This window comes from Cimex lectularius, unplaced genomic scaffold (genome assembly GCF_000648675.2).
Source record: "Cimex lectularius strain Harlan isolate CLEC.00 unplaced genomic scaffold, Clec_2.1 scaffold71, whole genome shotgun sequence".
NCBI classification, from domain to species: Eukaryota; Metazoa; Arthropoda; class Insecta; order Hemiptera; family Cimicidae; genus Cimex; species Cimex lectularius.
Window position 1 is genome coordinate 230,746 of NW_019392655.1, and position 23,601 is coordinate 254,346.

Sequence of the window (23,601 nt, forward strand, 5' to 3'; positions counted from 1 at the left end):
ACACCAGGTTAATAATTGCCTTATTTCTAAACATTTGTTAATTAATCGCTGATTGCAATGTCCTCAATTTGCTGATAAACAGTTACAATTAGAAGTTTACCTAATAAAAGTAACATGCTTTATTAGATAACAAATTAATGTAATTAATTTTTTTATTTTGTGATTTCAACGATTGCTTTAATATTGCAAGGCATTACTGAGCACATCACACAAAAATCGACAGAATTAAATTACACTGCCTTATTAATTGTTATAAATTAAATTAGTATAACAATTTATTAATAATGATTTTTTCTTCAATGATGATTCATCATATTTCTTTTAATTGTGGGAATGTTTTTTAAAAATATTTGTAAAATTTATTTATTTTTTAGTACACAGAAAGCAAATATTTCAGTATTATGTTTAAAAAAAAGAAAAAATGTGATTTTTATGTTTGTTATGCATTCTTTGTTTTATTACAAAATAAATTTTACACTAAGAGACTGACAAACTATTTTCTATTGTGAATGAGTTTTTCGATACCTTACCCTTATATTTATAACAGGCATAACTGGGAATAGTTCCTTAAGTTTTGATTCCATGATGACACCTTGTAGAGAATCCCACCGGCCACCTTCCATGTAAAGCCCGTGAACATAAGCTCCTTCTCTGGGTGAAGTTCTGATTAAAGCAAATGACGAGTAAATTTATGAGCTGTATAACAAGGATACGACCATGTTGGTGTGTCACGGGTTGGACCAAACTTTTTTTAAATAATTTCTACACTCCAAAATATCTGAAATGTATCTGCCACTTCTTGTGAATAGGCCCTGGTTTTGCCAAAAAAATTTGAAAGTTAAAATTTTCTGTTCTTTTTTTTGCTGTTCTACTTACTCAAATCAACTATGTGAATATATCATTTTACAGAATTTTTTTCATGTAGTTTGCAATAAAAATATAATAAAAGCTATCAAAGTTTATCAATAACCAAAAAATTTCTAAAAACCAAATATTTTTCAAGTAAACTGGGTCATAATTTTTTTGTGAAACTAATATGAAATTTCGTTTGAGCACCTCTAAGAGATTCCTAAATATTAATTTTGGTTTGAATTAAAATTTATCGATTTTTTGAACCTTAAAATCTTTATTTTTAAGAAGTTGTTCTCGGAATGACTGTTTGAAGCAGGTGTAATTCAAAAGTATTTTAATGTCAAATATACCATTTGAAAGAAGAGAAACGAAGCTTTTTAATGATGTATGTACCATAAAAATGTATAAAAGATTTCTACAAGAAAATACATAAAATAAGAAAATATTTTTGTAAGAAATTAATCTCGTTTTTTTTAAATGGAAATAATAGTCCGATTTTAAAGTTTGATAATAGTTATAAACTGGATATATAAACTGAATAAATTCTCGTAGGTGTTGAGAAAAATGATGTTAGAATTTGCATTTAGATTGGAATGTCAGTCATGCAAAAAGGTTGTCGAAATTATAAGTCAAAAAATTAATTTACACAGATTTCAGCAAAAGTCGGTTTCAAAGGGTTTTATAACACTAGATCAGGGCAATGAGGCAAAAATCCAAGTTTTGACCATTGTCTGAACTACTGTGCTTACAGAAAGTTTAATGGCTATAATTCAAAAATGGCTAAAAGGATTTTAACGTCAAACATATCATTTGAAAGAATAGAAACGTAGCTTTTTAATGACGTATATACCATAAAAATATAAAACAGATTTTTGTAAGAAAATACATAAAACAAAAAAAAATTGTCAGAAGTTGTCATTTTTAAATGGAAATAAAAGTCCAATTTCTTTAAAATGAATTATTAACCATGAAAATGTTTTTGTTGGATTCAAAAACGCTAAAAGGATTTTAACATCAAACATACCATTTGAAGGAAGAGAAATGTAGCTTTTTAATGATGTATGTACCATAAAAATGTAAATAGATTTCTGTAAGAAAATACGTAAAATAAGAACATATTTTGAAAAAAAAGAGAAAAAAAAGAAAAAATGTTTGTGATCACATTTGTAAAATGTCCTAGTAAGTAAGAAGTAAGAGTAGAAATAAAAATATTTAAAAAAATAAATAAAATGGACCAACAGTTCGGCATGACGCAGACGTTGTGCGGGTTTAGCCTACTGTAAGCCGTTATTAAAAAAATAAATAAAACGGGCCAACAGTTCGGCATGACACAGACGTTGTGCGGGTTTAGCCTACTGTAAGCCGTTATTAAAAAAATAAATAAAACGGGCCAACAGTTCGGCATGACACAGACGTTGTGCGGGTTTAGCCTATTGTAAGCCGTTATTTATTTTATTTTTTACGAGGGTTCGCAACATATCAATCCTCGGGGTGCCGGTGTTTTTGAAAAAAAGCCCATTTGTAAGTATGTCGGGCTCGAATGCAGGGCCGCTGAAAAAAAAATGATATCGGCATGACACAAACGTTTTACGGGTTTAGCCTATTCTTACGACATGTAAAATTCATATCTCATAATTATTGAATAAACCTTTCCATTCCACTTAAAAAATTATCTTTAAAACACCACTTTAAATGTATGTATATTTATTATTAATTGCCTTAAGTTTAAAAACGTACATAGTAGGGGATATTTTTATTTTATTTACTTGCAACCATTTTTTAAATTGTGTTTTGATAACTCACCAAGCGTATTCTTTAGCTGAAAAGCCTCATGAATGAATGTTACTAAGTGAATGTATTAAGCTTAAATCTGTGCATGCATGGGTGGTGATGAAAATGGGTATCCTAGATATTGAGAAAAATGACGTTAGAGCTTGTACTAGGAATGTCGGTCAGGTGGTCAAAATTAACAGTCAAAAAATTAATTAATTAACACCAATTTCCGCAAAAGTAGGTATATAAGGGTTTAGTAACGCTAGAATCAGGACAATGAGGTCAAATACAAGTTTTGACCATTTTCTGAACTACTTTGCTTATAGAATTTTTATTAAAATATGTAAAAAAGCTGTATTTTGTTGATTTATCTTTTTTACTTTTACTTTTTTACCCTGTTATACTGTTAAAAAATTTAGTTTTTAGACATTTTTTTCGTTACTGATAATTTTTTTAGATTTTACTAGATTTTTATTGCAATCTAAAAAAAAAAAAAATGATTTGAATAAGTATTGGGTTGTCCGGAAAATAATGCAGGATTTTGGTATTAAACAAAAAAAAAGAAACTAGTTACTTTAAAGCAATGTTCTTTAATCAAAATAATTTCCCATACTCTCNAACAATATCATTTGGAAGAGGATTAATAAGTGTTGACATTCATACAAATGAGTAATCCTGTAAACGTAAACAGAATATTTTATATAGATTTTTTTTTAATGAAAACTTAAAATCCTGCATTATTTTCCGGACAACCCAATAGGATGGTGAAATAAAAATATTACAAAACAGAAAATTTCAACTTTCAAATCTTTTTTTGTTGACAAAACCAGGGCCTATTCACAAGAAGTGGCAGATAGATATGTGCACGATATTTTGAAGTGTAGAATCACCAAAAAAGTTTGGTCCAAACCCGTGACACACCAACCTGGTTGTCCCCTTGTAAGTCTTGTGAATTGATATTCTCTACTCCTTATTTGTTTGAACCCCATGTTACTTAGCAAAATCATTATTAAATCATCAAAAATAATAATGGCATATTTTCATTATTCAATTTAATTTCATGATTTTTTGTGAGATTTGACTTCAAGCTTTGTTGTTGATCATTTGGGTTACCTGACAGTACAAAATTATCAGTAACAACCAGGTTCATCACCCTGCAGACTGCAAGAGAAATCGCACAATTCTTTTTTGCTTATGAAAACCATTACGCTTGTATTTACTTTATTTATGAATAATCTGGATCTCAGTATGGTCAAATGGATGGGAAAAAAATTGTTATCTGCCAAGCTTTTGACTTATTTTAAGGTCATCACAGAGCAAAACAATCTTAAAGATGTTTTTTAAATTATTTTATTTGTACCCTATTCATATTGCAAATGTGTGTTACATGTTACAAAACGTTTTCCACACAGTCTAATTTCAGCACTGCACCTGAAGGATAAATGCCATGAGAAACCAGCCAATGCTGAAAAAACCCTTTAAAAGATTTTGGACATCAAACAAAGAAGGCTTTGTAAGGTCTGTAAGAGGTAACTTGACATAATTAAGTTTTTAATAAATGGTTTCAAATTTCTTTGAACATAGACTCAATCCCACTCGGTGTCCTTAGCAGTGACTGAGTTGAGAGAAATTTGAAACTATTTATTAAATACTTAATTATATCAATTTGTAGAATCTTTAAATGGTTTTGTCTTGATGAAGACCTTAAAATAGGTCGAAAGGTTGTTTTTTCATTTACTTGATCATACCGAGATTCAAATTATTTATGAGTAAAAAATTGGTTGATACATCTAATACTTTAAACATTTACTTTATTGCAATCATAATGGTTTTGTTTTTATAGATATGTAAACAGTTATTAATCAAAAGACAAAATAATATTTTGTTAATAATTTAATATCTTCAATTTCTATAAAAGAAAATGGAAATTGACTTACACAAACTCTTCTTTCTGTTTTTTTGTTACATCACACTGCAAGCACATTTTGTCAAGGGGCAGTTCACTCTTTCGTGCAGTACTTTGCATAATTGCTGTCAAAAATGATTGCGGATTGAAAAATCCCGAGAGCCAAACTGACGGTGGTAGCTGATGAAACAATTGGTTACATTTTTACATAAAACAAAATTTATATGAACATACAACAAAATCTGTTGACCAAGTTTCAAGTTCTCTAAGTCTCAAGAGTAGGTCTGCAAACCAGGCTGTCAGTCCGAGAAGCGATGGGTAGGCCTTTGACGTCCAGATGTTTGGAACTTGATCAAGGAATAGCGAACTTTCTAAATCTTCCATATCGTTTGTTATAGTCAATTCACCCTTAATAAATAACAAGTGATGTAGTACACGCCAAAATTTATGTTTTAATTAATACCTTTAAACCTAGATCAAGCTCTTTCAAAGATCTTTTCATTTCGCCGGTCAGTGCATTCATCCTTTGACATTCTTGGAAAGCGACTATGACATACGGAGTTCTCTCCTCGACTTTTCCCATTATTTCTACCATATTAAATTCTTCAGGCAATTTCTCCATGATCTCGTCGATAATTTGCTTAACCTTAATCGGAATTAATTGTACAATTTCGTGACAAATATTTCTGTAGATGCATGTGACAAGCCTGAGTTAAGTCGAGAATTGTAACTTTTAGGAAATTGGGTTTAAAGTTTTATATTTTTCCTCAAAATTAGGAGGCGGATAAAAATTTCTCATGAATATTGACTTGATGTTAAAAATTTTTTGATTTAACTCATTTTTCACTGCAACCACAGATATTATCCATCTGTGCTGTGTTGAGGGTTGATCTTCTTTTGTGATTCTTTTATTATCAATAATAATACTGAATACATACTATATTATATTATTAACAATAATAAAAAAGAGTAATTTATTAGTGCAAATTTAGAAAAAGGTGGCATTTACCTTATCCTCTCTGGTAACAGTGGTTCCTCCAGATGTTGAAGTCTCCCTCGGCTGCATTTCAAAAACTGTTCTGAAGAGCTTTTCTGAAGTCGTTGTTAAAAATCCAATCTCTGCATTTGGATGCAGCCCGTACAGATAGGGACTTTCAGGTGGCATAGCTTCATCAATATATATGTGATATCCTGCATAATCTAAGTTAGGAGGTGCTGCAAATCCTGGTGCTAGTTGTAGTTCACCATCAACCTAATTTTTGAGATTTTTTTATTTTATTAAATACAGGCTACCTCCGAGGTACTGTGGTGGCTGAGTGTTAGATCGTCAAACTGGTATTTGCCACACTAGTTCTTGGTTAGAATCCTGGCATAGTCCGTGATTTTTATTTATTAAGAATATAATAAAGTTAAAAGGATATGTTTTTTATTTAAATTATTAGTTTCTGAAGAAGTAAATAATTATAACAAATGATTTTATTTTTACCAATTCAGACTGCATAAATTCCTCCAAATAAGTTATGCACAACCTTCTATCCCAGTCATCAGTGATGTGCCCTCCATACATAATTTCTCCAAAAAGATATCTCAAATCTTCCCAGGGGACTTTTGAATTTGCTTCAAGATAGTTGTAAAGTACACTTACACTTATGTTTAAGTCACCTAGGACATTTATTTTAATAAAATTGTTAAAGGTAAATATGGCAATGCTTACCAACATTAAACGGGTAAACTCTGTTCCACCCTTGAGGGCCGAATTTTCGCCTTTCAGCTACGACTGCATGGAAGTAACAGAGCAAAAATAAAATTGCCTTGAATTCAGCTTCTTTGGAACATTGTTCGAGCGTTTCTTGCGTGAAATTATCCAAAGCTTTGTGGATATTGGCTTGCATTCCTGTTGGTGATTCATTTGTGATCTTAATAGATGATTCCAAAATTCCCTAAAGAATTAAAAAAAATTTCTTTAGCATTATAGAAATACTGTATAAGAAAATAACTTAACCTGAGGGATACTGTGAGCTGCTGCGGTGGCTGCAGGCTCTGCTGACATAAACGTTCTGAAATCACTGTGAGCTCCAGCACTGTGATATTCCAGTTTCTTTTCTAACGATGGTAGCCAATTTTTAACCAAGTGGACATTCTGATAAATAAATACAAATAAAAAACAACCCAGAAACTGTAATATATGAAAGTACCTGAAGAATGACCCATTGACCCTCGACAGCTGCTTTTTCCATCGCTTCTTCGGCCACAATTTCTTGCCCCTGACCAAGAGAAATATTATGGAAGTTTCCCTTGTCTATTGTAAACCCAAGCTGCTTTCCGAGTTGTTCTACATCCTATTTAATTTTATAATGACTGTTTTAAAGAAATGCAAATAAACCGAGTTTAATTTTAAAATTTATATGAAATACTTTGAGTGGATTAACGCCTGGTGAAAGGATGAAAAATATCGGTGTGCTTGAACTAGATTCTTCAAAAGATTTTGCAAAATCGACGCTTCTTGCTTCCACATATTTAGGCCCTAATTTCTCCTCAATAAATGCTCTGAAATAAATATAAGAACAGTTATATAATACTTATAACAGTTATGATAAAATAATGTCAAACTATGTTACTTCAGGTTTTAAAAAATAAGTACTTTAACATTTCACTTTCTATTTAATCTAATATTTATTAAATAAAACATGCACATTTTGCCATCTTCACTATTGGTCCTCTAGATAGAGAAACCCACAGAAGATGGAAAAATGCTGAAACCCGACTGACAGGCCAACACAGCGAGGATAACTAGACCAGGATGATCAGTAACGACCAAATTACATATTAAGAAGATAATTCATACTTAATAGCATATGTCATTCTGTCAGGTCGCAATGCTCTCATCATACACAATCTTTGAATTGCTGTCTTGTTTTTCCATTCTTGTGGTAATTTCTCTCTTTCTGGACATTCTGATTCGACTAGCTTCTTCCATCTCTTAGTTGAACTTTCAATGTCTCTGTCAAGGTTCCTTTGGACAATTGTCAAGTTAGCAATTAGCTTAGTGATACTAGGAATTGTTTCAAAATACCTGAATTCATCTCTTGCCGATAAACTCCGTATTCCTCCCCAACTTGTATTGGACAAGAAATCCACAGGGCTGGTGACGTGCGGTGTGATCGGGAATCGTAAAAGAAAATCTAATTCAGCAGGCGAAATCTCACTGTTTTTGAGTAAAATCTACAAAATTTATTCGGAGACAGTTTAAAGTTGAATTTGATACCATAGTTAATTTCTTTACTTGAAACGTCATCTGAGATATGAATATAAGCTTGTCACATTCGAAAAGACCTCGAGATGTATACATAAAGACGGAATATGTTATGCAATCTATCAGATTTTCTACTCTTGCTTGAACGTCTATGTTTGGAACTGCTCTTTCTATGGCATTGTGAAAAACAACACTAAACGCCTGAAAAAGTGAAAATCGTTGAAGATGATTTGAACAAAACAGTGTGAAAATTTTTACTTTGAGAGAAAATTGATAAATGGGATTAATTGTATTCAATTCATTCAAAATAAAATAAAGAAGCGAGGCTCTGGTTGCAGCAGATCTGTAATGCTCTCTAGCTTGATCAATTTTCACCGATGTAATTTTGGCTTCTGCAACTTTTATTTCAATTTCAGCAGCGGTCCGCTTCGTAGTTTCTAAATTTTCAACTAAAGCTGTATCCCCAAGCAGATTGCCTATTTAAAATATATATATTTATTGAAATTTATGTTCTAGTTAAAAAAAAATATTATTAGTTGACACCTCCGGCTGAAGAGAGCCTTGAAAGTAGATCATCCTCCAAATTTTTAAGCATAATTTTAAAGTCGTTTTGCTGCTTTGTTAACTCAGCCTGAGGAAATAAAATAAAAGTAAATAATCTATGGTAAACCCAATCCAAGCACAATTTAAAATTGTAAAATAATGATTTAAGTGATTTATCAAAGTCCTGGCATACTTTTAATTGTTCCAGATCTGGTCTTTCCGCTTTAACAACTTCTGCCAGCAATTGATCTTCTAGACCATCACGTGTGACAGTAAAGTTTATAAGTGTCGTCTGAGCCTGCATTTCAGGCTTGTAATGAGGATTGGCAAGTTTTGTGTGTAGAATTAAACGAAAGTTGGAATGGAATTCAACCTCTTTGTCTCCAATTTTTATAGCTCTAAAATTAATAAAATCATATAAGCATTCTATGATTTTCAAAAGTTTAGCTTTCAATATGCAAATTTTATTATTATAGTTTAAATAAAATAACATACTTTCCCTTCTTGATCAGGTTCCTTCCAAGTAGAGGATCAAGAACTGGGTCCAAACTTTCTTCAATATTTTCTAAAAGCACTGTATCTCCACACCTTAAAGCATTCTCCAAAGCTTCTAAGTATCCTTTTTGCCCTACTCGTAGTACGATGATATTTTTTCCATATTTATGCTTTATCCATTTAAGACCTTGAAGCTGTGGATTTACAAAACACTATAAAAGACTGGTTTCTTTTAAACCTTTTTTATTGTGCAAATTGATTATTTATTTGTATCAAACTGCTTAAACATGAAAAGAACCTGCGGGTCGATCATTAAAGGCCAACGATCTGTATTAGACAAAATAGTAGCATTTTCTGTTGACATTCTGTCACTTGGAAGTCCTTCATTGTTCCATGTAGCAATCTGGGCATCATCTGTTAGCAGTGAAAGCGGATCTAAACCATCAGTAATTGGGACAGCCGGCTTTAAAAAAAAAAAGAAAAATTAAAACAAGCGAAGTAAAATTAACAAACTACCTACCTCAATTGTTTTTAATATTGGAAGCCACATCTTGTGTAAGAGGTCTAAACGGTATTGCTTAGTAAAACACCCTACATAAGACACAAAAGCTGTTACTAACAAAACATCACCAGGAAGAGTTGTCCCTTGTTTCATAAAGCTAAAAAAAAGTTCAAATAAGTTGGTTGATTTATAATCTAATGTAATTTTACCTAGCGACTGCCTCAGCCCATCTAACGTTTTCTGATGCTAGACCACCAATCAGCCTATTAGCGAGGGTGATTGTTTGAGTAGTAGCATCTGCTTCTTGCTGACATTTTAGTTTTTCTGCAGTTGCTTGCTCAAAATCTCTTGTCAACTGGCTCAATTGTTCCTCTAAAGACTAAACACAATATGAACTTTTCACCCTTTTTCGTCATATCAAATGACTACTTACATTGACTTTGGATTTAATTATTGCCAACTTTTCTTGAGCGTGGGCTAAATCGGCATTTGCTTGTTCTAGAGCTTTTCGTTTCGGTTCAACATCACAAAATACTTCGAAGAACTTAATTATGTTTATGACCCAAGCACATAATCCTGATGGTTATTATGTGAATTAGTATTATAAAAACAATCACGTTTTATTTACTTTTTTACCAGCAGCAGCTGCAGATTTACTCCTAACAAATTCTGGCTCAAACTCAGAATCTTTTAAATAAGGTTGAATGGCTTTTATGATTTCAGGATGAATATTTTCTTTATCATAATTTATTAAACAATCAAGGAAATAGTCTACTTTTGCCATCATTACCTGCAATACGTATTTTATCACAAATGTAATCTGAATCGTACGGTATTACCTTAGCCGATTTCCAGCTTCGATCTTTTGGAATTTTTCCATTCGGCGCTAAAAGTACCATGACAGCAGCTGTCACGTTCGTAACCGCTCCGGGGGGCGAGCCAAATGACTTCAATTCCGTCAAATTAGCTTTGTTGAGAGTATTTAAAGCTTCCTGAAATCATATTAATTATTAACTAAAATAGGAAATAATTATTTGGCAATTAGCTTATTAACAAAAAACTCATTAGTAAAATATACCTGAGCTGCCAGTAGTGCTGGTTCTGCTTTTCTTAAATCTTCTTCACAATCCTGTTGCTTTTTGGAGACTTCTTGAGCAATAATACCAACTTTCCTCTCTTCAGCATCGGCTATTGATATAATAAAATGATTGTGTTAATAAGAATAATTATTTTTAATGCTTTAACATGGTAATTTGAATATCAAGAAATAATCTAATATGCTTCTTAGCAATAACTATTTCAACTATGGTAAATTATGTTTTTATAATTTAGTTTAATTAAAGAACTTTCAATATATTTTGTGTGACTTTTTCCAGTTAGGAGTTGGACTGGAAAGAACAAAGAGTAGTTTTTATTAAAACATACATAAAGTAAATAATTGACTTTATTTTATTTGAATTAATTATACTTTTTATCTAAGGTTTTGGTTGAAATGAAAAAGCTAGTGAAATAGTGGTGTATTGAGCTGAAAATTGTAGGTTCGAATCTCATTCGTGATCTACATTTTTCAACTCAAACAAGACCTTAAATAAAATGTGTAATTAATTTTATTAAAACATTATATTTCCTGATGTTTTGGCTCTCTTTGATTCTATTTTCAATGTTAGAAGTATCGACCACTTTTTCACTCATCAAGGTATTGATCCAGAGTCTTGGATTCTTTTTAAAAACTAATCTGACTTCTTTTTTCCCTAGCTGACTTCCCCTATCATGTCCCCTTGATGAAAAAGTAACAAACAAAAATGCTGATGAAAAAAAAAAAAAACTTTTACACACTTATTGTTTAATTAAACATCAACACCTCATTCAGTAATGTAATCAGTTGTGGTAATGAGCCTGCAGTTTGGTAGTTTCTGATCATCCTGATCTTCATATTCGCAAAAGTCACAACTGTGCAATTATTTAAATACATCCGACAGGGCAAGTGAAGATCGAATGATCAGAAATGACCAAACTACAAGGAATTATAATTTAAAAAATGTTTTATTCATGTTGCTTTCTAGATTTCATCTACTTTGATTTTATAAAACTTGCCCATTGCTTTTTCAGTGGATACTTTTTCAGTTTCAACACCAACTATTTCAATGAGCCTATCAGCAGCTTCGTTTTTAACTTTGAGTTCTACTTCTTGTATTGCTAGTGTTGCTTTCAAATCGTCAACCTGTTGGACATTTGACCATTACATAAACTGGGTTAGATCGATAAATTAACTTTTTCCCAACCTGTTTTGCCGTCCTTTTCAGTTTTTCTAAACCATTTTGAAGCCTGTCAATCTTCCCTGTTAGATCTTTACTTTTTTGTATTAAGAGTTTTGAATAAAGTGCGATTTGTTCTAAAAATGATTTCGGAGTTGTGTAGTTATATCTTCGCTCATTTATCAAATAAAGTCTCGACATTGAGTTAACCTGGGCATGAACATGCGCCATGAACTGCGCTACTGAACTGCAATACATATCCTGAGGAAAATTCAATTTAGTTTGCGCTTAAGGAATTTAACGTATTTTGCCACTTACTGGAAGAACATCAAGCTTATTAAGGAAATTCATAGACACAGAAATCAGTGCTTGTTGAGGCCATTCATGAAACCAGTTTATCGCACTGGCATTAATCAACGCTGGGAACTTTCTAGCTCTTATTCTTAAAGTAGAACCGACTGGAGAAAAACACAACACTACTTTCAACTGTCTCCTAACTCTATCTATAAAAAATTTCCAGCAGTTGTCTTTCGTATCCAGCATTCCTGCTCCTTTTACCTATAAGAGAAAATTATATATAGTAAGAAATTCAAACTAAATTTAAATTTTAATAAAAATAAAATGCAATTCACTTCATTTCTGACTCCGGCGATGATATTTTCAACTTCATCATCAGGAAAAAGTTCTGGAATTTCTCCTGAGGCCAGCATATCATTTATCAAAACTAGAAAATCCTCGTTAGCAACCTGTGCATCTGTCATTAGGAACATTATACCAAGATTTTTAAGTCCTGACTTCATATATAAACTAGAGAGTTCAATCTAAAACGTAAAAAATAAAAATTTGAAAAATGACAAAAAGGAGGGAAAATTCAAAAGGTGGGGTTGAGATGGGAAGTTGGTGTCGGAGTGGATCGAGGTCACGATAGCTCAAGTGGTAGAGCAGCGGCGTATCTAGCCGAAGATCATGGGTTCGAATCCCGCTCGTGCCATTGACTTTTTTTATCTCAACTAAAAACCTTAATTAATTGTAATATATTAATTGGTCAAGCAGATCACGAATTTAGTGAATGAAAGTAAAAAAATAAGTTAGATAAATAGCAAAAGTTAAAAAAAAGTTATTTACTAACTTTGAGATCTAAAACTCCATAGCCTTTACGCAATTGAATCTGTGCAACTTCTAAACTTGAAATGTACGCTGCCAGTCTTGACAGTGATTGTTTTCCACTACCACCTACTCCGACGAGTAAAGCACTCCCACGAGGAGATTCTAAAATCCTGTTGATTCTACAGACATGTCAAAATTTTGTTATGAATGACACTTTATGACCAGCAAAATTATTTACCTGCAAACATGCATCATAGCATCTTCAAACAATACTAAATTCATGGCGGCAATTAAATCATTATAAGATAGCAAAGCTTCCTGGAGTAGTGTTGTCAACTGTGACCAAACCGTTACTGCCATATATTTTGGTTCCCCTATTCCATGGGCGAAATGGCAATAAATGTTGGGTTTCTCCAGCAATGCACTCTCATCAACTTCCTAAATGATAAATTTTGTTACGTTTATAATTACGTTTGTGGCAAAATGTGTAAAGGTTGTTTTTACGTCGAAATTTTTCTTGATTATATCAATTTGAATTTTGTTAAAAGCATCGACATCCTTGTCATCAATAAGTTTATCTCCATACACTCTGTGAGACTCATGCATCCATAGTCTAATTAAATCGATAGGTTGCGTCAGGCAATCAGTTGTGCTAAATAATAAACCCTGTAAAATAAACATTATTAAAAAAAAAGACATCTCTAATAGTGAATTTCTTTACCTGAAAAACATTTGATATATCACGTAAGTTGAAAATGTAATGAAATTTGGCTGCCGTTGGTAAAAATAACTGCAAGACTTTATGATGAAGCGCTATAGTCGAGGTCACAACATTGAAGCAAAGTCTTGTGACAATTTGTGGAAATTTGTGTTCAGGATTGGCAAAATGTTGACTTAGAATCGACGAATAAATACTAAGCAGGGTATCAGTTGTCGGAAAGCTGAAAAAAATTCGAATCAATTAAATCAATTAAAATTAAAATTAGATAATCACCTTATGGTAAAAACATAAAAATGCCTTTGAAGCCTTGGGTTGATTGTGAAACTTCCAGCCGTTGGGTTCATGCAGGCTACATACTGACAATTATTTATGTCCTTTAATGTAAGTTTGTTTCTATCGTACCAATGGCCATAATCTAAATGCTGCCTTATCAATGTGTGAGGCTCAACAGTTCCATAAGGATCAACCTGTAATAATGGTAAAAAATTATCAAGAAAAATAATAATAATAAATAAAATAACCTGAGGCATGTTCATGTCATCTAAAAAATATATCATGGTTTTATTGCCTGGTGGGCCATAATTTCTACCCGCCTTTTTCTCAAGAGGCCTTTCCAATATCTTCTGAAGCATTTCTGAAAATTAAATTGTATACATTATACCATTGTAAATTTTTTTAAATTGAAATAAAAAAGTTTTATTACCGGAGCTTGTGTAGAAATTAAATGGTACGTTAGTAACTCCGTAGGATTCAGGCAGCTGGGATATTTTATCTGCTATTAAAACTGTTTTTCCAACTCCTGCATTTCCGACTAACATGACTGGGTGATTATTTGCCATGAGGAGATCGACAAAATATCTCACTCTGATTGATTCGGCTGAATATACCAGAAGTGCCTTAAATATAAAACATTTTATTTTATTTACTTCATGTAATATATTTTTTTAATTACTTGGAGAGGCATATCAGGATCGAGCTCAAATCGAGGGACTTTTTCACTCCAAGGGACAAATTCTTTTGTTTCGCTATCTATATAATAATCGAAAACAGTTCCAGCCGAGGGAAATTTGACCGTTTTAAATTCATTCACCCACCACTTGGAAAATTCAATCCTATGATCTATCGCCTGAAAAATTAGTCGTTAAAATGAAATATATTGCGATTGTAAAACGTTACAAACCTGATCTTGGTAAAGTGCAGAACCAAATGCCCAAACGCAGGCAAAAGCGAAATATAAATCGTACCACTCTTTTGGACATTCGGCAGGAGTGTTTGCAGGTACGAGTAAGCATGCTAATAAGTGGCAGAGCAGAGCAATCTGAGACATTTCCGTGATGGGGATGATTTTTTTGAATCTGGACTTCATGCCATCGAGGCATAACGGGATGTATTTATCAAATAATGTCATTAGTGTCGCTTTCTCAACATTGCTTTCTCTTGTCTCAATCCAACTTGTCACATATCTTTGAAAATATTAAAATTAATTAGTTTTTTAAGTATAATGTGACCTTATATACATTCTTACTCACGGGTTCCAACCTAAATCTTGAGGATTTATATACAGAATACCTGCACGGGAGACAGTTGCTGGGGTAGCAGTTTTCAGATTTGATATTTCAAATAGAAGTCTCATTGAAGGAGTTAATGCGATTCTTTCATTGCTAGCAAGTGTCAGCACCTTATTTTGCATATGTATTATTATTTTTAAAAAATAAATAAAAAAATAATTATTAGTATTGATACCTTATTATCATCCATAACAGTATTCAAGGATTCAATCCACATAGGATCAATGTCGCCATCGAGTATGATCCATTTTGGTTGATCATTGGTTATGTTGGCTTGCTCTCTCATTAAATTTGAGAAAAGTCCTAAAAAAAAAAAATAAAAAAAAAATGTTTCGATTGAACTTTTGTTGAATATTTTATTGTACCATCTTTCCATTCTCGCGTGGCAGGATTAATGATTCCAAAAAGTTCATCGTTTGTTACAGCTTTTGGGTTCAAGTCGTTGTACATTGGTTTCCTCCTCATATTTTGGTACGTTTTAAACAACGTCCTCCATACTTCAGTTTTCGAAGTGCCAGCATTCCCCACGACAAACACTGAATGCCTGACTTCCAGCAATTCTTCAAGTTGTACGACCTACAGGGGTACGAACGGGTACTATGCGCCTCCAATAGCCTCTAATACCCAACTCCGACTTTCCACCTTCACGAAGCTTATGCGGGTGTACCCTGTTAACTAACAAACGGAAAGAGGGGTATGGAGGGACAGGAGCTGGACCTGACACCTCCTAATCCTAAACCCAACACCTACCCCTCTTCCCACCCCACACCTTATCCTGGTCCCACTCTCCAGCNTGGAGGTTTAACCTAGCGTACGAAAAAGACACAGGGAACCAAATTGCAGCAATAACAGTCAATGACTTGATGCTTCTGAGAAGAAGGATTGAGTCTATTGACTAAACTAGGGAACTGGGAAGGTACAATAAGCCAGAAGGCTGCAGTGCCCGGGGAGTGCAAACCCCGCTTCCTAGTATCCTTTTCTACCATACCATACCATACCATACGACCTACAGTAAAAATAAAAACAACGAGAAACTTGTAATTTATGAATGAGGTGATTATGTCACCTTTAAAATAAAATTGTCTTCAGGCTGGAGAAATAAATCCATCGCTGCCTGTTTGACGGTATGTTCAAACTCAATATTTCTTTTTCGAGGGACGTCCAACGCAGGAAAAAGGTCACCGATTAAACCCATAAAAACTGGGACATCATCTGTTACTATTTTTGGTGTATTGAAATCCCTCAACGCTCTCATTAGGACTTCTTCTTCTGGCCGCCCAGGGTCCCCTCGCTGAAAAAGTCTTTTTTATAACTAATTTTTTTTTCTAGATATTTTTACCTTGAGGGATCCTGCGACTACAAGAACAGATTTGATCGCTCTTAAACCCCAATCATAGTGATCCTGCTTTGACAGGAGTTCTTTACATAAAGTATACAGTGTTATGAATTTCCGTGCCAATATTTTAGCCTCTTGAAAACCTTCTGCTACTAACATTATTTCACAGATAAGTTCAAAATCTGGCACTACCATAGCACACGGTCTAAAAATGTATAAAAACGATACATTTAAAGTCATAAGTAATTAAATCTCTCACCTAAAGAGTGCTTTCAAATTTTCTGGAAGTTCAGTCCTCCCAGCATACCCTGGATTCATAGTAATAAAAAGTCCAACTGTAGGGACCATTGATATTATTTCACCCATGAAATTAAAAGTATCTTTCTTTTCTCTTATAGCATCCTAATACATTAAATATATATAAAATTCAAAGATTTTGTAAATGACAATTAAATCTTACTTGCAGTGATTTCACTTGAACTGCAACTACAGATAAAACTTCTACAGAGATCCTATTGAATTCGTCGAAACATCCCCAGGAACCGGTCTGAGCTAGACCTTTGTAAATATTCCCGCATGACTGAAAACATTTTTGGTTATTAATATTTTATACCAATTAGTATAAGTCAATTAGTACTTTATAATCCATTTGTTCAGAACAGTTAAAGACATAGACCATTATGCCAAGGGCCCTGCCGAGATCTTTTGTAGTTTCTGTTTTCCCTGTGCCAGCCGGTCCTGCAGGTCCTCCTCCCATGACCAAATGCAATGACTAAAATTTGCAACGGAAGATTTATATCGTAGCTTTAAATTTGAATCAACCTAATCTATTTCTGATCATTTTATTTGAATATATTTACTTGGGTTAAAGTAATGTAGCATCTATCGGTCAATGGTGTTATGACTAATCTAGGCGTATTTCCAAGATATTCATGACAATAACGAAATTGAGCGTCGCATATATTGGCAAAACAATCTGCTTCTTTGTCATCCCATCTGTTATAATAATTACATATAAAAGAATAAAAAAAAAAAAAAAACTAAATGAAGAATACCTATGTCTTAATTGAGATTGCCATTGGAAAGCTGCTGAAGTATCAACCTTCGATTGTATTAACTTAGCAACAACGTCCCTCGAATGTACATCAATTGTGCAAATAGTCATGATTTTTTGTCTGTCTTGCTTTGTTAGTTCTCCGAGTAATAACGATATAAGAGTGCTCAATTGAAAAATCTGCAAGTTCCTTCGTTTAATAATGTTACAGATTAAGTTGAAAAAAATATGTTAACCTGTTTTTTATAATAATCTCTCATAGCATTATCGTAACCCTCTTCAAGTCTTGCAAAAGCCATATTCACTTCAGACGTCCACCAAATTTGCGTAGCGCAGAGTGACACTTGAGCCGGGTAGTCGAATAGCCATTGATCTCTTGGTTTTTCTTCATAGGTCATGACAGCCTCAGCGAAATAATGCCTTATTGAATCTCTCATCGATTTCTGCACTCGGTTCAGCCAGTTTTCAACCTAGTAATATTTTGGATTATAAAATTAATTAAGATATTTTTAAAATTTATGTGTACCGGGCCTGTGCAATCACAATTTCCATCAAATTCAACGTATTCCCCATCCTTGGCATGCATTCCTAGAGCATTTTTGGGTTCACCTTCTTTTTCTACTATAAACTTCAATGAGGCAATGGAATCGAACAGTTTGATCATGTGCCTAATAAAACAGCAAATTTATCTTGACAATTTTTTAAAATTTGATTATTAATTTAATTACCTGCAGACTGATCTTGGATGGTTTCCATTTGATAGTATGTCTAACAGGTCAGCCGAGCTTACAAAATAAAATCTTGGGAATTTCAGACGTTTTGTTTCTAAGTATTGAGCCAGTGCTTTTTCACATAGTGTAAGCTCGACTTGTAGTAATTCAAGTTCAGATAATAAATTCGGCCTGTTTGTAGCTTCTAAAACATTTGGAATTTTTGCCATTTCTTCTAATAAACCCTGTAAAAAATTTTTGTCAAGGCGAGAAATTTTAACTTGCATTAACAACAAAATTACCTTAAATTTTGAATCAATATTACAAAAGCGTTCTGAATCTTGTGGTAGTTGTTTTTTAATATCTTCAGAGCTCATGAATATCGATTCGAGATGGGTCCAAGTCCTTTGCACCTCAAACCAAACCGTTATTACTTGATCAGCGAGCGAAAGTTTGCTCTGCCAGCTTGAAACTTCTTCCAAAAAGTGTGCGATGAATTTGGACGTTATCAAATTTTGCAGCTGTACTTGGTTTTCCTCGAGAGTTTCGATGAGTTGTTCACTTGCTCTAAGAAGAATGCATCCTGTCCTCGGATGCGGTTCCTGTTCCAACTCCATCGCTGACCAAGTAACCCCGAGCTCCCTCAACATTTTCTCCATTGACATCTCTTTAACAGCCTTATCGACGATATTCTTGACTTCGTCTTCACATTCATGAAGGTTCAGTGCAAGCAAATCGGCCAATGTAGTCTCCGTGTCCATCACAAATTGAACCTTGACGATTGAAAATTTGATTTGAACATTTAATACACATTAAACAATAAAAAAAATGTGATATACAAATTTATGTGCATATATTTTCAGATACACAGTATTGAAACACTATTGTTTATACTTACAGTGAAGTTTGGTGGAAGCGCAACAATATTCTGAAGCGTTAGCAGAAATATTAAAGTGTTATTAGCATTATATACAGCAGTTAAATAATATATGTGTATAATACACCTTTTGTTACAAAATATGTGAGAGATTTAGTTAAAATTAACTTTGTATATGTACATATTTACAACATTTTAATAAATAAAGTTAATATAACATAAAATATAAACAAATATTTACATTAATTATACATTATAAGAAAGACACAATAAGAAAACATTAAACTGTACAAGGTACAAAAGCTACAGTAAAAACTAAAATTCTTTAGGTATGTGCTTTTTTGCAATTTGAAAATTAGTCATTTTAATTTGTGGAAATTATGTACATGACTCTACAAGTCCTTTTTATACTTACTTTCGTTTGCTTTATCAACTGATGCCAGTGTCTTTCTCTAATAGCAGCGTTTTGAAGTTCTCCTACAGCTCTCAGCGATGTAAGCATGTTTTTAACAGTTGCTTCTAATGTTGTATATGTATCCCAGTTTTTCATCTCTTTGTCCAGTGCTAAACATCAAATATGTTGTAGCCAAACGATAAAAAAAATAGAGTACATACAGAGATAATTTTATAATTGAATTAATTAACCACCTCTGATGTCTTTAGCGAACTTTTTACACTCAATGTCCATATTTTCAACATCCACATCTCTCCACGGTGTCGTTTTCCAGTCAGCAATGCATGTACGAACTATGTATACATAATCCCATAATTGCTGTAAAAAATTTATTTATTTAAATTGCCAAATTTTATCTTCTTACCCAAGGAAAAATATTTTTATATTTGTATTTAATCCCATTTTTTTACACACCATTACAATTAAATTAAGTAAATTAATGCATCAAAACTATTTAAATTTAAGCAGTAAAGGTTTAGAAAATTCTGAAAGTTAGTCAAATTATACTAGAAGAATACCTTAAGCATTCGCAGTTCTTTTCTACACTGTTTTAGATATTTGAATTCAGGAATATTCAACTCAAACAGTGATGCTGACTCTTGTAGAGCTATCATTTCTTTCTCATGCTCAAGAATTACTAAATGAGTTTCATCCAAATATTGATAAGGGTCTTCACAGTCGTACCTTCAATAAATAAAATCATTAGTGTTTAATTTTAATAATGAAATAAAAATAAAATTACTGTAGAAATTTTGATTTTTTAAATGTTTCTCGTAGTCTGCTCTGCCTGATGTCGAACCAGGTGATTTTCTTCCTGATGGATACGACCTCTGCAGCTTGAAGGGGAGATACAGCCTGTTTGATGTTAGACGCTAGTTTCTTCGTGTTGTTCCATTGCTCTGGTAATTCCTATAGAAGATTCATTGTACAAAAAGTGTTCTTAGTTATATATTTGTTAAACATACTTGTAACAAGACATTAGCTTCTTGCGGCAGCTCCATTTCGTACGTTTTCAACAATTGGATTGTGTCTTGTAACGGGCCAAACATTTCGTCTGTTGTTGGTTGTCTTTCTTTAACTTGCAACAGGTAACCCATGATGCTAACCAACGCTTCGTAATCGCCTTCTGCGACAGTCTGATTCAACCCTTCATCTGCGTTCTGTATAAACTTTGCCAGCTCCCACAAACTTTAAAAATAAAATGTATATTTCAGTGTTGAACAATTATTACGAACAAAAATTACCTGTTTGTAACATGCTCGAGCAAGTATTGTTTAAACATAAAAGACCATTTTGATATAATGTTTAAAAGTGTCATTTTGAAAGGTTGAATATCCAACTGGAACCACTTGTAAAATATTTCTACACTCTTTAATTTTTCAACTTCAGAGTACAAACCCTCAAAGCTGTCTATCTGTATTGAAAAACATTTCAATTTAATAAACTACAACAATTAAGAAAGAATAAATACCTGTTGTTTGAATTGTTCCATTGTAGGCGCTTGTGCATCTTCTGGAGTAATATTCATTTCAAGCTCCTCTAAAGTTAATTGTCTGCCGTATGCTAAAAACTGCTGCATGTAGGATTGCCGATCATCGAGCCACAAATTATTATAAACTTCGAATCCAGTACAGTTATCCATAACCTATACATAATAACATAAATATTTTTGTGTTTTTTAAATTTTACGTATACTGGACACCTCTTCTACAGCAGATGTTACGCTCTGCATAATTTCTTTTTTCATTTCCTTCATATCTTCATTGTTCTCAATATCTTCCTTAAAATGAAGAAACAAAAACAAAAAATTATAAAATTGCATTCCTCTTTGCTTCACCATTTTTGAATTTAACCTAGAGTGTGAAAATGTAAAACAAATGCTCATATGGTCACAACAAGCCCATGCCCACAATTGTACAAAAAGAAAAACTTGTTCTCAATATACACACATGGGGATAAACATACACATAAAAGCTCTGCAATGTCTTGAGCAATCAATAAACTTAAAAAAAAGTATCAGGGGTCTTCAGTGGCTGAGTGTTTAGCTGGTTCAGTGAATGCCCTGTCCTGGACAGATGCACTCAACATTGCCAATTGGAAACTTCTCTAGCATACTCAGTGTCTAGCACTCTTAGCGATCACCAGAAATTATCAAATTATGTCCACTACAGCCCTTCAACTCCTTATAGATCTGCAAGTGGAAGTCTGCCGTGCAAAATGGGAATTGTCTCAGGGTAGGACACCCTAGTGGCAATGCTGGTAGGACAGGTCCAATAACCAGGACGGAATATAGGAGTTTCCAGAGCGTAGCCAATACAATGAAACTGAAACACATAAATATTGACCATTACATGACCCAGCTGTTCAACCAGCCATGGCAATTTTGCGCTAAGACTGCATGGATTTTGTCGAAAGGAGGACACTGGTAAACAACGTGCGACAATTGATGCTCTCAGTAGAGTGGTGCATACCAAAAAAGACTTCCCTGCGACAAAGAAATTCATCAGAGATATTATGAAAAGAAAAGGCTGGCATACCTAAAGAAAATATCTCATCCCCCAACTTCCCGACCGGACACCCCCCAAGGTCCACCTGTACATGTTCCACAGCGTGACAAAGTTCTGGTGGGGGGGGGGGTTGTGTTGAGCCACAGAATAAAAGCCTATCCCCTTAGTCCATTCATGGAAGATATCAGTGGTCAAGCGGTTCTGGGCTATAATTTTGGCATAGTCCTTGAATGTGTTTTTGCACAAAAAGCCTTCCCATATGACAACACTTATTTTACTTTAAAAAGTACCAGCAGTATTTTTTAAAATTTCATTAATGAAATAATTTCCAAGGTGTATCATGGTGACCTACCACCCTTCATATATGTAAAACTATAATAAACTTATATTTGTGTTACCAAGTAATGTGGATGACCATTTCTTGAAATTCTGGGTACAAGAGTTGCCATATTGATAATGTCTACAATTAAGCCTTCCATTATATGAGTAAAGCACCCATCCACCGATGTGTCCAAAGGTGGTTCACAACTCAGTATCAATTCACTTTCATTTAAAATTAACTTAACTCCAAGCAGAGGAGGAAGGTGGCTATCCGCGTCCATATTTTCAGTTATGTAGCCCAAACTTAAACATGGTTAATTATGGTTATTTGAGTTCAGCAAATAAACATTTTTATTTATTTGTGAGTTATTACCTGCATCCTATTGTCGTGAGGAGTGAATCACTTACGATGAGATCAATGTAATTAATGTACATATTCCACCTTTCTGTGTCTTCTTTACCTACCATGCCGAAAAGCTCCTTATTCTCATTTAGCAATTGGTGTATCTCTTTGCCAACTTCTTGTATTTCGCTATATCTAAATGGATTTAAAAAAATGAAGAAAATGGTGGCATTTTATTTTTAAAATTAAAACCTTTTTTCTATTTTTTCTTGTTTATCATCTATAGCTAATAGGCCTTCTTTCGTTTCAGGGGATGAGCGCATAAAAAGAGGATGTTTTGCCCATTTCTCCAACAGGTTTCTCATCGTCTGCACATTGGCTTGAGTTTGGCTCAACGGCCCCTGAACACCTCTTACTACCTCGTGTAACTTTGCAATATACTCTAAAAGCTCTAAAATATGTGTTTTTTTAAAAAGTTCAAAATTAAGTCAAAAATTTAATGAATTTAGTCAAACCTGAAGAGAGCCATGTTAAATTGAACTCGGCTTCTCTTATTAATTCATCAATTTGATCAATTTTCTCCTGTATAAGATCAAATTCAACTAACCGACTATCTCTTCTCATTTTATTATACCTAAAATTATATGTGTATTACTTTACTTTCAAGTTTTTTCTTATAAATAATAATTTTTTAACCATTGTATTATAATGTTTAATTGGACAGTGTATTCTCTATACTGATCACGCTTTGCATAAATATTCATACCGGATTCCGGAATACCTTCTTTTTCATCCAATTGCAAATAATGAACTTCTCTTAAAATTGCTTCCAACTGAATTAACAGAAATTATACATTAAATGTCTAAATATTGAATGAAAAATAACAAAATTTACTTCAGGATGAAAATTCAAGACGATCATTGTCTTTGGGATATTTCTGGTAATTATATTTTTTTTTAAGTGGGTGTCAATGGCGTCGTCAACCCCTTTAGACCATTCTTCAAAACTCCTTTCACCAAAATC

The 23,601-nt window shown here is 33.2% G+C and overlaps 1 protein-coding gene across 2 annotated transcripts; it reads right to left on the bottom strand.

Annotated features, from left to right (window-relative positions):
* Nucleotides 1–79: 79 nt before the first annotated feature.
* On the bottom strand, nt 80–23,574 carry LOC106668212 (dynein beta chain, ciliary). Of its 2 annotated transcripts, none has more exons than XM_024224603.1 (66): nt 23,473–23,574; nt 23,274–23,410; nt 23,093–23,211; nt 22,830–23,028; nt 22,608–22,772; nt 22,312–22,537; nt 21,109–21,186; nt 20,878–21,051; nt 20,651–20,820; nt 20,372–20,594; nt 20,149–20,315; nt 19,925–20,090; nt 19,601–19,724; nt 19,368–19,516; nt 18,974–19,003; nt 18,378–18,848; nt 18,094–18,320; nt 17,892–18,033; nt 17,602–17,835; nt 17,367–17,545; nt 17,172–17,307; nt 16,949–17,083; nt 16,772–16,891; nt 16,571–16,713; nt 16,315–16,516; nt 16,042–16,266; nt 15,341–15,551; nt 15,151–15,278; nt 14,937–15,085; nt 14,588–14,870; nt 14,360–14,533; nt 14,111–14,303; nt 13,929–14,041; nt 13,681–13,874; nt 13,408–13,627; nt 13,191–13,352; nt 12,925–13,124; nt 12,709–12,856; nt 12,212–12,400; nt 11,898–12,137; nt 11,607–11,840; nt 11,419–11,545; nt 10,403–10,512; nt 10,164–10,316; nt 9,961–10,114; nt 9,758–9,900; nt 9,534–9,703; nt 9,343–9,481; nt 9,121–9,285; nt 8,823–9,016; nt 8,521–8,725; nt 8,328–8,415; nt 8,043–8,260; nt 7,815–7,985; nt 7,605–7,753; nt 7,377–7,544; nt 6,946–7,078; nt 6,727–6,870; nt 6,534–6,671; nt 6,246–6,471; nt 6,018–6,193; nt 5,541–5,783; nt 4,995–5,177; nt 4,766–4,939; nt 4,563–4,711; nt 80–663 (listed from the first exon to the last, which is right to left on the bottom strand). In XM_024224603.1, exons 1-66 carry the CDS (start codon nt 23,497–23,499, stop codon nt 501–503), a joined length of 11,289 nt encoding a protein of 3,762 aa, XP_024080371.1. In that variant the 5' UTR covers nt 23,500–23,574; the 3' UTR covers nt 80–500. The 2 variants fall into 2 exon arrangements, with proteins under 2 accessions (XP_024080371.1, XP_024080370.1); XM_024224602.1 differs by having other exon boundaries at nt 12,709–12,865.
* Between the last annotated feature and the right edge of the window lie 27 nt (nt 23,575–23,601).